Here is a 15399-nt window from a genome sequence, read left to right as displayed (position 1 = left end):
TAGAAGTATGAGGAATGGGACTGATGATGTCAGGAACACCTTTAACATGACATTGCCATCTCTTCAAGGCTAGGATTCTATTATTTACATTATGTAACTTACAAAGGTCTTCAGCTCTCACCCCCATATTTGGGTCATCTGAGCAGATCACACAACAGTGACATGCCAGTGGCTCCAAGACCAGAGGGCTCACCGAATCTCCTCTCCTTGCCCATCAGCCAGTATCTCCTGGGGCACATGGAGCACCAGGCTCCATGGCACTTAGCTCTCTTTGGGAATATTTCCTTCATCTCCAAACCAGTGTGTCCAAAGTTTTCTTGCCAACAAACCCCAATGTCCAACTCTTCTACTGCCATTGGCACTGCCATATTTCTAGCTGCAGAGTCAAACTGTGACCCCCAACCTTTGATTCCTTTTATTTTCCTATATCTAGAAATCTCCTCCTAGAAGGCTAGTCCTCAAAATGTCTCTATTTTTTCATTATTCTGTTTCCACTGCTACTCTCACCTCACAGCTGTGATACTGAGCTAACCCTTCCCACCCAGCTTTCCCATCCCTGTCAATTTCCCCTCCTCCACCACTCCATTCTACACACCACGTTACTTTTTTTTCCTTCATTTTGCTGTCCTAAACAAACTTTCAGCAATGTCCCCAGTGTTGGGGGTGGGGTGGCTGGCGGGTGGGCACATAGGTTCTCTAATGTATATGACAGAGAAAGAGAGAGCACACGAGCACGAGCATGTATGTATGTGTGTGTACGTGCATGCAAGGGGGGCCTTGGCCAGGGCTCCTCCAGATAGGGCTACATAGGAGTAGGGAGGCCTGCACACCCTCACACAAGTAGAAAGGAAGTCTGGAGACCTGTGATCAGCAATATGGGGCACAGATGGAAGGATGAGATCCAATGGGGTTGATGGGAACTTAGAGCAAGGCAAGCTAACCTGGAGAGCAATGCAGACAGGGAAGCTTCCATGCCAGGGCCCTGAGGCACCCCTAAGAGGCAGCAAGGAGGTGAGAGTTTGCCAGGCTCAGGGCCCTGAGGCCTTCCCCTTGGGCCAAAAGAGGATCCATAGAGATAAAGAGACAGACTCTCTGTGCTGGGTGACAAAGGGCCATGCTGTATAGACTGAATCATCTTACTCCAATTAATTAGAATTCCAGATGTATGAAGAGAAAAAAATCCACATCCTGTGATAAGTCATGGGCCTGGCATCTGCCTCTTACCTCTGACTGGAGAGTTTAAAGATTGGCTCTTGTAAATAGAAAGAAACACTTTATTGAAAACACTTTTTTCTTTCTTTTAAAAAGTCATTATTTGGCTACGAATGCATTATTTTCTCCCCTGGCTATGAGTCTCAAATATCTGCAAATATGCATTGCATAATGAGCCTCTGGCAGGCTGCAAAATCACATCTTGTTGCCTTTCATGGAAGAAAAATGATGAATTATGAAAACACAATGACAAGATGTTTCTGCTCCAGTACTTCCTTTATCAACTCTGTGACTGTATAAGGCAAAGGCAACTGGATGTCAAGATAACCTTTCCAGGTTAAGATAAATCTGACTCTTTGTCAAAAGGAAATGCTAGGGCCCCTGGCTTTGCTGATTTCTTAATTTGAATTGGGGAAAACCCATTGCAGCTGTATTGACCAAACTGTATGTTTAAGGAGGAGACTGAGGCCTCCTTCTCTAAATCTAAGGGTCTTGGGTTGATGTATCTGTTGTTCTTTTCAATTTCTCATTATTCAGATGGGGGTGAGGGAAGAGTATCAGCAGACACTCTATTGGTTTTGTAAATAAGAGGTGATCTCATTAGAACTATGTAGACTGGAAATAAACTTGGCAGCTACTGCCTTTGTTAACTTTCAGCAACTCGCCTAGAACAGAGCACACCCTGCAGGGGGGCAGGAGACCTTCATGTGACATCACAGTTAGTGGGATGGGCTGTGGCATCACTGTTCCCCAGAATTCTCCTTTCCAACAACACAGTGAACTCCAAGGCACAGGCTGACTCTTGGCTCCACTCTCTTGTCCTCATTATGACCAGCACAGTGCAGAACACAGGAGCCAGAGACTATTCTAGACCTTCCTTTGGGAAAATAAAAGATGGAGACAGAAATCCACACCGATCCAGTGCTGATGGCCCAAATGGCTAGGGAGGAGGCGAGTGTGCCACCTTAGACAGAGGCCCTGAAGAGGCAGCCCAGAGTCCTGAACCACCACTGAGGAAGCACACACTGAGTGCACCGTGTAGGATGGGGAGGCTGGGAAAGCACAATTCCTACAAATGTATTTTTGAAACTTTTTAATTTTATAATTTTTCCATGTTATTTAGAAATGCAATAAAGATTTTCCTGTGTGTTTATTCTTTCCTGATTGTTTATTTTCCTTACAGAATGATTCCAAAGTAATATCAATATGATGCTGTTGCCACACCAGAGACTCTGAGCCATGGCATGCATTTCTGTTATTTCTGTTTTTTTTTTTTTTCTCTGCTGCTCTTCTTCTTTTCCTCCTCCGTGGTCCTTCTCCTCCCTCTTTTCTATCTCTCCCTCTTCTTTTCTTTGTGCCTTTCCTCTCTTAGTCTATTTGTGCTGCTATAAAGAGAAGTACCTGAGACTGGGTAATTTATGAAGAACAGAAATTTATTTCTCACAGTTCTGGAGGCTGGGAAGTCCCAGATCAAGGCACTGACTGTGAGGGCCCAGTCTCTCTGCATCCAAGATGGTGCCTGTTGCTGTATCTCCTGGAGGGCAGGAAGGTTGTGCCCTCACATGGCAGAGAATCAAAAGAGAGCAAATGCACTCCTTCCACAAATCCTTCTTATAATGGCATTAATCCATTCATGACAGCAGAGCTTTCATGACCTAAACACCTCTTGACACTGTTGCATTGGGGATCACGTTTACAACACAAAAATTTAGGGGGGCACATTCAGACCACAGCATTCTCTATGTAATCTCTCCCTGCTGACAGTGATTCTTCCCCATACCCATCCCACCTTCCCTAACCTTGCCCTCACTCTATTCTCTGTCTGGTGATGAGCTAACAGACTGTCAGTTTTTCTATTGTAAGCATGTTAGGTTTTATTTCCTTTTAGAAACAGGGCAAGTTGTTGGTGTTTTATCATGGCCATCATAAAACCATAAAGATATCTTAATTCAGCTGTGTCATGTACAAAAAGTCAATCTTTCTTGCAAAATCTCTTCCCATCTCCCTAGCTTTTATGTCCTTGAGACCATTCAGAGCGCCTTGGGGAGGGAGCAGGTTCCAAATGAACATGAAAGTTAGGGAGGCTTCCCAGCACAAGCAAGGAAAAAGGAGAAAAAACTGAAACAGGATATGAGATATAAATCTTCCCTCGGTCTGGCTGAAGCAACCTAGAAAGCCCAGCATTTCACTCAGTGTCCAAGGTCACCTACATCAGTTTCAAAACAGAGTCACTTCCATTTTCCATAGAAAACAAAGCCAAACATTTTTTTTTAAAGATTTTCAATCTTCTGAGGGAAAGCATAGCTGTTTCTAATCTGAAATGGGGAAAAATTCTCTCATCAATAAGTACTAGAAAAAGAAAACCTGAGGGCAAGATGTGAGGGTCACCCATGGATATGGGACCCCATAGGGATTCGCATGCCAGTGCCAGCCACAGAGAAAAAGCCCTTCCAACCACACAAGGACACAATCACCAGGATTCTGAGAAGCCTGAGAAGGAGATACAGCCTAAAACTAGAACCATACTCCTCCCCAAATCAAACCAGGGCTGAGCGCTCCCAAAGGACAGCAGAATCCTTGGGAGGCAGGTGACTCCAGGAGCAGGGCCAGGGGATGGACTCCCCAGCAGAGCACAGCACTGTGAACAGCAGCCTGGAAAGGCTCACTCTAGTGGGGGTGGGCAGTGAACACAGGGATGGGGGACAGTCTGGGCAGACCACATGTGATATGGTTTGGTTCTCTGTCCCCACCCAAATCTCACCTTGAATTGTAATAATTCCCACATGTCATGGGAGGGACCCAGTGGGAAGTAAGCGAATCATGAGGGTGGGTTTTTCCCATGCTTTTCTCATGATAGTGAATAAGTCTTCTGAGATCTGATGGTTTTATAAAGGGTGGTTCCCCTGTACACACTCTCTTGCCTGCCACCATGTAAGATGTGCCTTTGCTCCTCCTCCGCCTTCCGCCATGATTTTGAGGCCTCCCCAGCCATGTGGAACTGTGAGTCCATTAAACCTCTTTCCTTTATAAATTACCCAGTCTCAGGTATGTCTTTATTAGCGGTGTGAGAACAGATTAATCCAATACGCTTTTCAGGGACCCTACAAAGCTATGCTGATTCTGTGACCTGTTTAATTCAGGTTCAAATTCTGTATCCAGGCCCTCAAGATCCCCCACTCCATCTGACCATGTTGCCCACTACAGCCACTCTGATCTCCATAACGTGCCACCCATACAGCACTTTAACCTTGGTGCATCTGCACCTGCTCAGGACAGGGTCCCTTTTACTACTTCTCCCAAATCCCCCTGCAGTCAGGTCCCTAACACATGCTCCTCCACACCCCGGCAGAAACCAGAGAAGACTATGCCAGAGGCTTGCCCAGCTTTCGGCGCACCTGAAGTGACGGAGTAGATCTGCTTCCTTGGCAGGACCTCCAGAGACCTCAGGGACCTGGCAGCCAAGGCGTGGCTGGTGGTGATGTGCCAAAATGCATGGGGAAACCAGCTAGGCTTTCATAATCAAGCAGTATTTCCTCAACTACCAAATGGGAATTATATTACTTACCTGATAGTGGCCTCATGAGGATTAAATGAGATCACGCTTATAAAACACCTAGTATGGGCCGAATGTGGTGGCTCCCACCTGTAACCCCAGCACTTTGAGATGCCAAGGCAGGTGGATCATTTGAGGCCAGGAGTTCAAGACCAGACTGGCCAACATGGTGAAACTTTGTCTCTATTAAAAATACAAAAATTAGCCCAGGGTGGTGGGTCATGCCTTTAATCCCACCTACTTGGGAGACAGGCATGGAATTTGCTCGAACTCAGGAGGTGGAGGTTGCAGGGAGCTGAGATCATGCTACTGCACTCCAGCCTGGCAACAGAGTATAAGACTCTGTCTCAATAAATAAAATAAAATAAAATACCTAGTTTGGTGCCTGGCAAATCTGTAATAAACATTGATTACTTTTATAATTGATGTTAGAGCTGAAAGGTAATCTCGGATTCTTTATCCATATAGGAATATGCATATACATATGTACAACATATAAATATATATGTACAGATAAACACGAAATACAGATGGTTCACAGATCTTACATCTATGGTATAACTTTTTTTTTTTTTTTTTTGAGACAGAGTCTTGCTCCATCACCCAGGCTGGAGTGCAGTGGCATGATCTCAGCTCACTGCAACCTCTGCCTCCCGGGTTCAAGTGATTCTCCTGTCTCAGCCTCCCGAGCAGCTGGGACTACAGGCGCGTGCCACCATGCCCAGCTAATTTTTATATTTTTAGTAGAGACAGGGTTTCACCATGTTGGCCAGGCTGGTCTCGATCTCGTGATCCACCCGCTTTGGCCTTGCCAAGTGCTGGGATTACAGGTGTGAGCCACCATGCCCGGCCCTATGGTATAACGTTTGATTAAATATTAAAAACTGAAGATTCCAAAGGCACTTGATTAAAGCTTAAGAGAAGAGAAAAGAGAAATGCATTAAAATTTCATGAGCTATTTGCAATTTAAGTGTATCTTAAAATCTGTAGAGTAGTAATCCTCATTTATACTGTAACGGCTTGAACAAAGCTGAATAAAATTTCTTTCTGCAAAACTGACTCAGAGAGAAAAGAAAGGCAAGTGATATGACAAGTGAACAAAACAGTCAACCATAACTTCCCCTTACCTTTGACCCAATGAGAGTGTACAGCCACTGAATGGTTTCATTGTGGTTTATTACTCCATTCATTCCATCCACATACAACATAATCTGGCCCAAAGCTACAGAAAACAAGAGAAAAAGGAGACATTATAGATGTATATAGAAATATAATCTTCAGTGATCATAATGCTGATCAAGATTTTCATACTTTAAGTACACAGTATGTTAAGAATCAAATCTGAGGAGAATTCCTGAGCTCTGAAATTAACTAAATCTCATTTCAGAGAGAAAGTGTCGAACACTAGAAGAAACAAGGGCTATTCCAGGCTCCCGGAAGATGCAATTAAGGCACCAATCCAGTGATTGTTGTTTCTGTGTGCCTTGATGTATAAATGCATGTTTTTCTGTTTCTATATCTGTGTGTAGTCCCAGACAGGACAAAGATATTCATGAGATGGTGTCTGGGTTGTGGCCTCCCACTGGGGCCACAAGGACAAACGAAGTTTCCAAAAGCAACCTGTCCAGTGCCCCAGTCTGTGGTCAGCAAGTCTTAGATTCTGTGTGGGATCATCCTGGGTTAATCCAATTTTATTCCAATAGGTCAGCAATAAATGCATAGTTAAATATTATGAGTAATTCCCTTTAAAGATTTTCAAGTAAAAACATCAGGTATCATGAAAATACATGATATCACACATTCATCACATACCAAATCCTAAATTCTTAGTTTAGGAAAATATAGTCACCATATACTATCATTATTCTCCAAACAGAAAACACTAGCTATGTTTTTTAAGTAAACATTAAACTCAGTTTTTCAACTCCATTATTATCAAAATAATCTGACTGATAGATAATGAACAAACAGAAGTTACATGCCCTAAAGGAAGAAGGATTCCACCAATCACATCTAAGCTCCTAATCATATTTCACCCATAACTAATTGTCAGGGCATTGACATTTTTCTAAACAACATTTTTTATGCTGGTAACAGTAGGACAGCTTATTTTAGAAAATTAGAAAAATACAGAAGAATAAAGTGAAAATAATTCATGTTCCCATAAATTAAAGATAACCATTCTTAAAATATTGATGTATTTTCTTACATTTTTTTTTATGCATTACAAACACACACAAAGTTTATATGTGGGTTGTAGGAAACATTCTACATGAAATATGTTGATTAGAAAGAGCAAAACAGAAAACAGTAAACACAAATTCTAAGTATGCAAATATATATGTAATATTAGAAAATGCATCCTATCCAACAGAAGATCAAATAAGAAAACCACATTAGTGGCTGGGCACAGTGGCTCACGCCTGTAATCCCAACACTTTGGGAGGCCAAGGCAGGTGGATCACATGAGGTGAGGAGTTCAAGACCAGCCTGACCAACATGGCAAAACCTTGGCTCTACTAAAAACACAAAAATTAGATGGGTGTGGTGGTGCACACCTGTAATCCCAGATACTCAGGAGGCTGAGGCAGGAAAATTGCTTGAACCCAGGAGGCGGAGGTTGCAGTGAGCCAAGATCGCGCCACTGCACTCCAGTCTGGGTGATAGAGCAAAACTCTGTCTGAATGAAAAAAAAAAAAAAAGAAAAAAGAAAAAGAATACCACATTATTCTGAGAAAAAATATGCTCCTAAATATGTAAGAACTCAAAAATTTTAAAAATTATTTGGACATATCCTTGACACAATAAGCAGTATATTTTGAGAAATAACAGATTCATATTCTATTTAATGGTAAAACACTAGAGATATTCCTACTAATCAGAAATAATTTTTAAATGATGCTCATTAAACCCATGGATTATTTAACACCGCTATAGAATTTCAGGCAAATTTAATAAGATATGAAAAATAATAAGATACAAAATTGTTGGAAATACATATTGTCATAATTTGCAAGTAAAATTATAGATACAATAAAAAAATTCACAGAATTTATTACAAAGAGATTACAATGATAATCACATTTCTCATCCTAATGAGAAATCTGTATGCAGCATTTGAATGCAGCATACGAAAGTTTGATATAAAATTATACTAGATAAGTGGATCTATGACAACAAATATGTTAAAGAATAATTTCTTTAAATAGTTAATACAAACTAGTAAGAAAATATTAAATGCCAATAGAAAAAAGGCATTTTATATGAGAGACAACAAACTTGTTTATAATAGCATGCAAAATTTTTCACTCTCACTATAATAAAACAAATGCAAATTAAAATAATAATAAGGTAGTGTTTTCACTCAAATTGGCAAAGGTATTTTAAAAAGAAATGATTATGTATCAAACACTAGAGAGGTTAAATAACTTCATGCATTGCTGGTGGTAGGGCAAACCGGTAGAAACCTGTAATAAGGCTATCTAGAACTATAATTATTTTGTAAAGTTACCATGTATTTAGCGCTCACTGTGTGCCAAGTTCTCCAGAGGGACTTTATAGGTATTATTAATAGAAAAGCCATATGCAGTGGGTATTTTTACCTCCATTTGGAAGAAGAAAAAACTGAGGCTCTGAGAAGTGAAGGGATGTGACCAAAATCTCCATCACTGCCTAAGTAGCAGAGCCCACTTCGAGCCAGGGTGGGTGAGCACGTATGTGTTTATACTAAGAGCCTCGAAGTCCTCTTCAAGCCCTTTCCCAGTCATCATGATTTGGGAAACCTATTCTAAGGAAATAGCTCTAAGTTTAAACAAAATAAAAAAGGAAGCAAAGGTGTTCACCGAAGCATTATTTAATATACCAAAATAATAACTAAAACACAAATACCTATCATGGTCCTAGAACTCAGCGTACACAGTCATTTACCAAAGCTATGTCCTAACTTGTAAAATGTTTCTCATAAAATAAGTAAAAAGCAAGTATAAGTAAAAAGCAACATCACATAATTAAATAAAATAAGTAAAAAGCAACATCACATTATTAAACACTCAAATCTTCTTTTAGTTGAGACATGGTCTCACTCTGTCGCCCAGGTTGGAGCAGTGGTGCCATCATGGCTCACTGCAGCCTTAACCGCCCAGGCTCAAATGATCCTCCCATCTCAGCCTCCTGAGTAGCTGGGACCACAGACACATGCCACCACACCAAGCTATTTTTTTTTTTTTTTTCTGTAGAGACAGGGTCTCCTTCTGTTATCCAGGCTGGTTTCAAACTCCTGGGCTCAAGTGATCCACCAGCCTTGGAATCCCAAAGTGCCGGGATTACAGGCATAAGCCACCGTGCCCAGTTATAACACTCAAATCTTCATGCACACAAAGAAGAAAAGGAAATCCATAAAATATTAACCATTGTGATTGAGTATATATTCTTTGGATGTATTTTTCCTATTTTTTCTATTTTCCCAGCTTTCTAATATGAGCATCGATTACTTCTGTAATGGAAAAGTAAAATATGTTAAAAAAAAAAAAAAGAACAAAAATAAGACTGAATAATGTGAGGTGTTACATGCTTTTGTTTTTAGAATTTTTTTACTAGTGCATCCTTTCTTAGCACCACCACCCCCACCCTCCTGCAGAAAGATGCAGCCCCTACCTCATGGAAGAGCTCCAAGAATTCGGCACATTCTGCCCTATTTTTTCCCATTTCTTCCCTCCTTCCCTTCCCAAACAAACTGGCAAGTCTCCATGGAAGGGGAGTTTGCTCCACTGTCCTTTTCCCATTCTGAGTCCCGCGGCTGAAAAGGCCAATCCTGAGGTACATTTTGGCACCTTCCTTTAAATCAGCTAACCACACAGGGAGAAAGAAGGTAGACTCTTTAGCCTTCTGGAAGGTATATCCACGGGGAAGACTCTCCACAAGGCTGAGAAGCTGGGACTGAAGGCCTCCACCCTAAGAGCTCAGGGCCTCTGGTACTGGCCAAGTACCCAAGAAGCCAGGACACTATTACAATGGGAGAAGGCAAACTAAGGTTTAAAAGCTGACTTGATCTGTTCCCCGCAACATGCTATTAACTGGATCATACTGGAAGAGGTGCATCACTACAAAGTTCATGTCTAATGGAATTCAAGTGTCCAATCACGCTAATTTTTCATATTTTGGTAATCAAATCTTTCCCACTACATCGTTTTTGTACCTACCCGCTACTACTAAAGCAATCCCGCCTGTAAACCGCTCCAGACACAAGATGGCGCTAAATAGATTCATGTGGGTTAATATTGCACTACGAGCAGCAAAAACCCACCAACCTCAAACGTGGGCCTGAGAATAAAACCCACACAGAAGAACAAAACAGATGCCCTGAAAACACACGTCTGGGTCACAGGAGCCATGAAAATTCATGATTTGTGTTTTCAAAAAGAATGTGGAGGCTGAGACTGTCTATCAGAACACAGAGGTAGATGGCACCACAGGTCTAGGAAGAGAGCATTTCCTGTTCTGCCACTCATGGAACTTATTACACTCAAGGTATATTTATTCATCTTTCTGTGCTTCAGTTTCTTCATCTCAAAAATGACACAGCTATACCATACTATCTATTTTGCAGGGGTGTGGTGAGGAATGAATTAGAACAGTGCCTCCAATGAACAGAAGCACACGCTGAACAACTCTCAAAAACAGAAAACAGGGAGCAAGCTCTCCAGGCTAACCTTACCCAGCTGTGGGTCATGAGAAGTGGTGGGAGAACTCCTTGCCTAACTAGAAGTCACAAAGATTTTCTCTTATGTGTTCTTCTAAAAATGTGTAGTTTCTCCTCTTTATATGTAGCTGTATGATCCAATTTGAGATAACTGTTGTACAAAGAAGCATAGATTGAGGTTCATTTTTTTTTCATATGTCCAACTAATGCCATTTGTTAAAGAGACTGTCCTTTTTCTATTTCATTGCTTTGGCAAATTTGCCAAAAATCAACTGGTTGTGTTTGTACGGGTCTGTTTCTGTTCCATTGGTCTGTCCAACCCTTTGCCAATGCCACACAATCTGGATCACCATAGCTTTAGAGTAAATGTTAAAATCAGGTAGTATGATTCTTCCTATTCGTTCTTCTTTTTCAAAATTGGTTCAGCCATTCTTGTTCTTTTGCCTTTTAATACAAATTCTGGAAGCAGCTTGTCTAAATCAACAACAACAACAAAATCTTTCTGGAAATAATGTTAATCTATAAATTCTAAGAGAACTGACATCTTTACTCTGCTGAATCTTCTAACCTATAAACCTGTTATGTCTATTTATTATACATCTTTGCAGATTGCTTTTATCAGTGTTCTAGAGTTTTCAACTATAGACGCAATATATGTCTGTTTGGGATGGTATTTTTTGCCAAAATTATAAGTAGTTCACATTCTTTGGAGCTATTACAAACGGTGTTTTGAAAACCTTTCCATTCCTAATTGTTTATTGTTAGTATATAGAAACAAAATTGAATTTGTATATTGGCCTTATATCCTATAACTTTGTTAAACATTAATTCTAGGAGTGTTTGATTTTTTGTTTTGTTTTTGTAGATTTCCTGGAATTTTGTACATAGACAATAATGCTGTTTGTGAAAAAGAACAATTTTATTTCTTCCTTCCCAATCTATATCCCTCTTCCCATCCCTATTGCACTAGTGAAGACTTTCAGTATAATATTCAATGGGCGTGGTGAGAGTGAACACCCTTGCCTTGTTCCTAATATTAGGGAGAAAGCATTAATAATCATTTACTATTAATTATGATGTTAGACATATGTTTTTGTAAATTGTCTTTTATCAAGATGAGAAAGTTTCTCCAATTTCTAGTCTGCTAAGAGCTTTTTGTAAATCATGAATGAATGAATTTTGTCAAATGCTTCTTCTACATCAACTGATATGATTGTGTTTTTTCTTCTTCAGATTGTTAATGCAGTAGGTTATACTAACTGAATTTCAAATACTCAATGAGTCTTGCATCCTTTTTGACCATGGCATATTACTCTTTTCATATATTGCTGGATTTGATTTACTAATATTTGTTGAGGATTTTTTGCATCTTTGTTCATAATAAATATTGTTCAGTGTATTTTATGTCTGGTTTTCATACCATGGTAATACTGACCTCATAAAATGAATTGGGAAGTGTTTCCTCCTCTTCTGTTTTCTGGAAGAGATTTTGTAAAATTGGTTTTATTTCATCTTTAAATGTTTGGTGGAATTCACCAGGCAACTGTTTGGGGCTGGAGATATTTTGTTAAGAAGGTTAACTGCAAATCAAATTTCTTTAATAGTTACAGTAATGGGGCTAGTCAGGTTATCATTTCATCTTGGGTGGGTTTTGGTAGTTTGTGGTTTTTAAGGAAATGATCCATTTAAGGAATTGATCCATTTCATCTAATGTATCAATTTTATGTGCTGAGAGTTGTTCATAGTATTCTGTCATAATTCATTTAAGTGAAGTTTAATCCCCTTTCATTCCTAATGTTAGCAATGCATATCTTCTCTTTTTTCATTTGTCATTCTTGTTGGTCAATTTTATTTTTCTTTTCACAGAATCAGCTTTTTGTTTCATTGATTTTCTCTATTTTTTTCTCCGCTTTCAACTTCATCAATTTCTACTTTTATTATTTTCTTCCTTCTACTTATTTGGTTTTATTTTACTTTTCTTACTCTAGTTTCTTAAGGTGGGTGCTTATATTATTATTTCCCTCTTTTCTAATATATGCAGGTAATGGTAGAAATTTCCCTCATGCATTGCTTCAACCACATCCCACAAATCTGATGTGTTGTATTTTCATTTAGTACAAAACGTTTGCTAACTTCCATTGAGAATTCCTCAACACATGGATTATTTAGAAGTGTGTTAATTTCTAAGAGTTTGGACATATTCATGTTCTCCTTCCGTTACTGATTTACAGTTTAATTTTATTCCAGTCAGAAATTACATTATTTCAATTATTTTAAATTGGTTATGGTTTATTTTATGACCCATGATATGATTTATATTGGTGAATGTTTTATGCATATTTGAAAGTAATATGTATTCTCTGTAGTTGGGTAGTGTTTTCTAAAGATGTCAATTAGAACTATTTGGTTGATGGTGCCATTCAGTTCCTTTATAGCCTTGCTGATTTTCAGTCTGTCAATTCTATTGATTACCAAAAAAGAAGTATTGAAGTCTCCAACTACAACAGAAGTTTTTCTATTTCTGTTTTTGCTTTATGAATTTTGAAGCTCTAGTTTTCTGGGTGACCTGATTCTTTTGTCATTATAATGTCTGCTTTACCTCTAATTATTTTCTTTGCTCTGAAGCCTACTTCTTCTAATAATTAATATAGTCACTTCACCTTCTTTTGATTAGTGTTTGCATGTTTTTCTTCCTGCATCCTTTTGCTTTTAAACCACCTATAGCATTATAAGTGGGTTTCTTGTAAGCAGCATTTAGTTGGGTCTTGTTTCATTTATTCATTAATGTCTGTCTTTTAATTACTGTGATTAGACCAGTCATATTTAATATAAGTACTAATGTGTCTTATTTAAGGTCTATCATTTCCAATCTGCTACCGAGCCCATCTGGTAAGCTTTTTACTTTGGTTATTGTATCTTTCATTGTAAATTTCGTTTCTAAATTTTCCATTGGGTTCTTTATATCTTCTATTTCTTACTGAGACTTTCCATCTTTCTATTCATTTCAGGAATGTTCACTCTTACTTCCTGAAGCATTTTCATAATGGCTGCATTAAAAACTGAAAAATCCAGTATCTGTATCAACTTGGCCCATGGGTGGTGATCTATCTTTTCCCATGCAAGTTGGGATTTTCCTAGTTCATTGCATGCCAAGTAATTTTGGCTTATCTCCTGGATATTTTTAAAATAATGTTATGAAACTCTGGGTTTTGTTTAAATATTACAGAAAATGTTGACATTTTTGTTTAAGCAGGCAATTAACCTGGTTCAGTTTGAGTCACAAGTTCTGACCTGTCTTCTGTGGCTCTAATATCAGTTCAGTTTTCAGAGCCCTTGCCGTGCCATTTGGTTCAGCTCTGTATGTGTACTACAAAGTCAACAGTCTGGGGCCTGGGCAGTATCTATCTTGTTCAGTTCTCAAAGTCATTGCTATGCTGTTTAGGGTCAGATTCATGCATGCAGTCTGTGTGGAGCCCAGGGGTTCACGTAAAACTTTCATGTTCCTGAGCTTCTCCTTCTCCATTATATTCCTGATACTTTTAGGTTCCCTGAGGCTCCCTCCACCACCTTTTTTTTTTTTTTTTGAGACAGACTCTGCTCTGTCGCCCAGGCTGGAGTGCAGTGGTGCCATCTCAGTTCACTACAAACTCTGCCTCCCCAGTTCAAGTGATTCTGGTACCTCAGCCTCCCAAGTAGCTGGAATTACAAATGTGCACCACCATGCCTGGCTAATTTTTTTTTTTTTTTTGTATTTTTAGTAGAGATGGGATTTTGTCCGGTTGGCCAGGCTGGTCTCAAACTGCTGACCTCAAGTTATCCACCTGCCTCAGCCTCCCAAAGTGCTGGGATTACAGGCTTGAACCACCACACCCAGCTGAGGCTCCCCCTTCTTAGTCCTTCAGCCAGAGAGCTGGAGCATTATTTAACTTGTTCAGCCACTTAATTTCCATGACTATAGCTAGCCACAACTGGGGCCAAGCAGAAAAACAGAGAAGGAAAAACCAGACTTCTGTGAGTGAGTTTCCACCCAACTCCTCAGAGTTTTAGGTGCCCATATGCCCCTGCTGTTCTCACCATGGGATTACCTGGGGGAGAGGGGGCAAGATAACAGAGTGAGAAACATGTGAGACTCCTCCTACTCAAGCCAGAAATAGAAAGATCTTGAATTCTCTCTGTCCACACCCAAGTCCACTTTTGGGTTTTGCACTAATTTGAGTCCAGACCAGAGAATACCAGAAGAAAAATGTTAAAAGCACTGTCAGTTCAATATTTCAAGTTCTAGTCTTCTTCCCCAATCTGCTTCCTACCATTTACTCTTCAGAGTCTTCAAATAGTTGCTCTGAGTTATTTTATCCTTGAATTTATTGGGAAAGACAATTGAATAGTTGTCTTTATAGGTTTTATAGTTGAATTCATTGGGAAAGACAGGGTCCTGTGTACTTACTCCATCTTACTCCAAACCAAAACTCCTCCTTGCTCTGTTTTTACAATAAGAAATCTAGCAGCAATGTGGAAGGTGGCCTGGATCGAGCAACTCCTGGGCCCAGGGTCCATTTGCAATTCTGTCTCAGCATGCTAAGCCCATGGTTTTTAATCCTTTCTCTTCTTTTTCCCTTCCTCCATCTCTTCCTCCCTTCTTTACTTCCCTTTTCTTCTTCCCTTCCTTTTTAAAGCTGGTAGCCCTTTACTGCAACTAACTGTTAAAAGGAAGCCTCACAGACAACGGCTAACTCCCAGATGCTTTGCTGGAAGCAGGACTGAAGGGTTTTGACTTCCCTTCCCCCTCAGCACTAGATACTCCTCATCCTGCCTACCTCAGTAGGTCCTAAGGGACCCTGTTAACAGGACACATCACCCAGTCACCCAGGCTAGACACTGGAGCTCACTGTATACCTGCATTTTCAAATACCACTAGAAAGTTGTAAAAATCAGTCTA

The 15399-nt window shown here is 39.8% G+C and overlaps 1 protein-coding gene across 13 annotated transcripts in view; it reads right to left on the bottom strand.

Moving 5' to 3' along the window:
• Positions 1-15399, bottom strand: part of FHOD3 (formin homology 2 domain containing 3) — a 483155-nt gene that overhangs the window by 197335 nt on the left and 270421 nt on the right. For all 13 annotated transcript variants that reach the window (XM_016933551.3, XM_016933549.3, XM_016933541.3 and 10 more), the window contains one exon: positions 5893-5987. In XM_016933551.3, the coding sequence (XP_016789040.1) occupies positions 5893-5987 (95 nt within the window). The remainder of the gene's footprint in view (positions 1-5892; positions 5988-15399) is intronic.

This window comes from Pan troglodytes, chromosome 17 (assembly GCF_028858775.2).
Source record: "Pan troglodytes isolate AG18354 chromosome 17, NHGRI_mPanTro3-v2.0_pri, whole genome shotgun sequence".
NCBI lineage: Eukaryota > Metazoa > Chordata > Mammalia > Primates > Hominidae > Pan > Pan troglodytes.
This window is presented reverse-complemented; position numbering and strand designations above follow the sequence as displayed.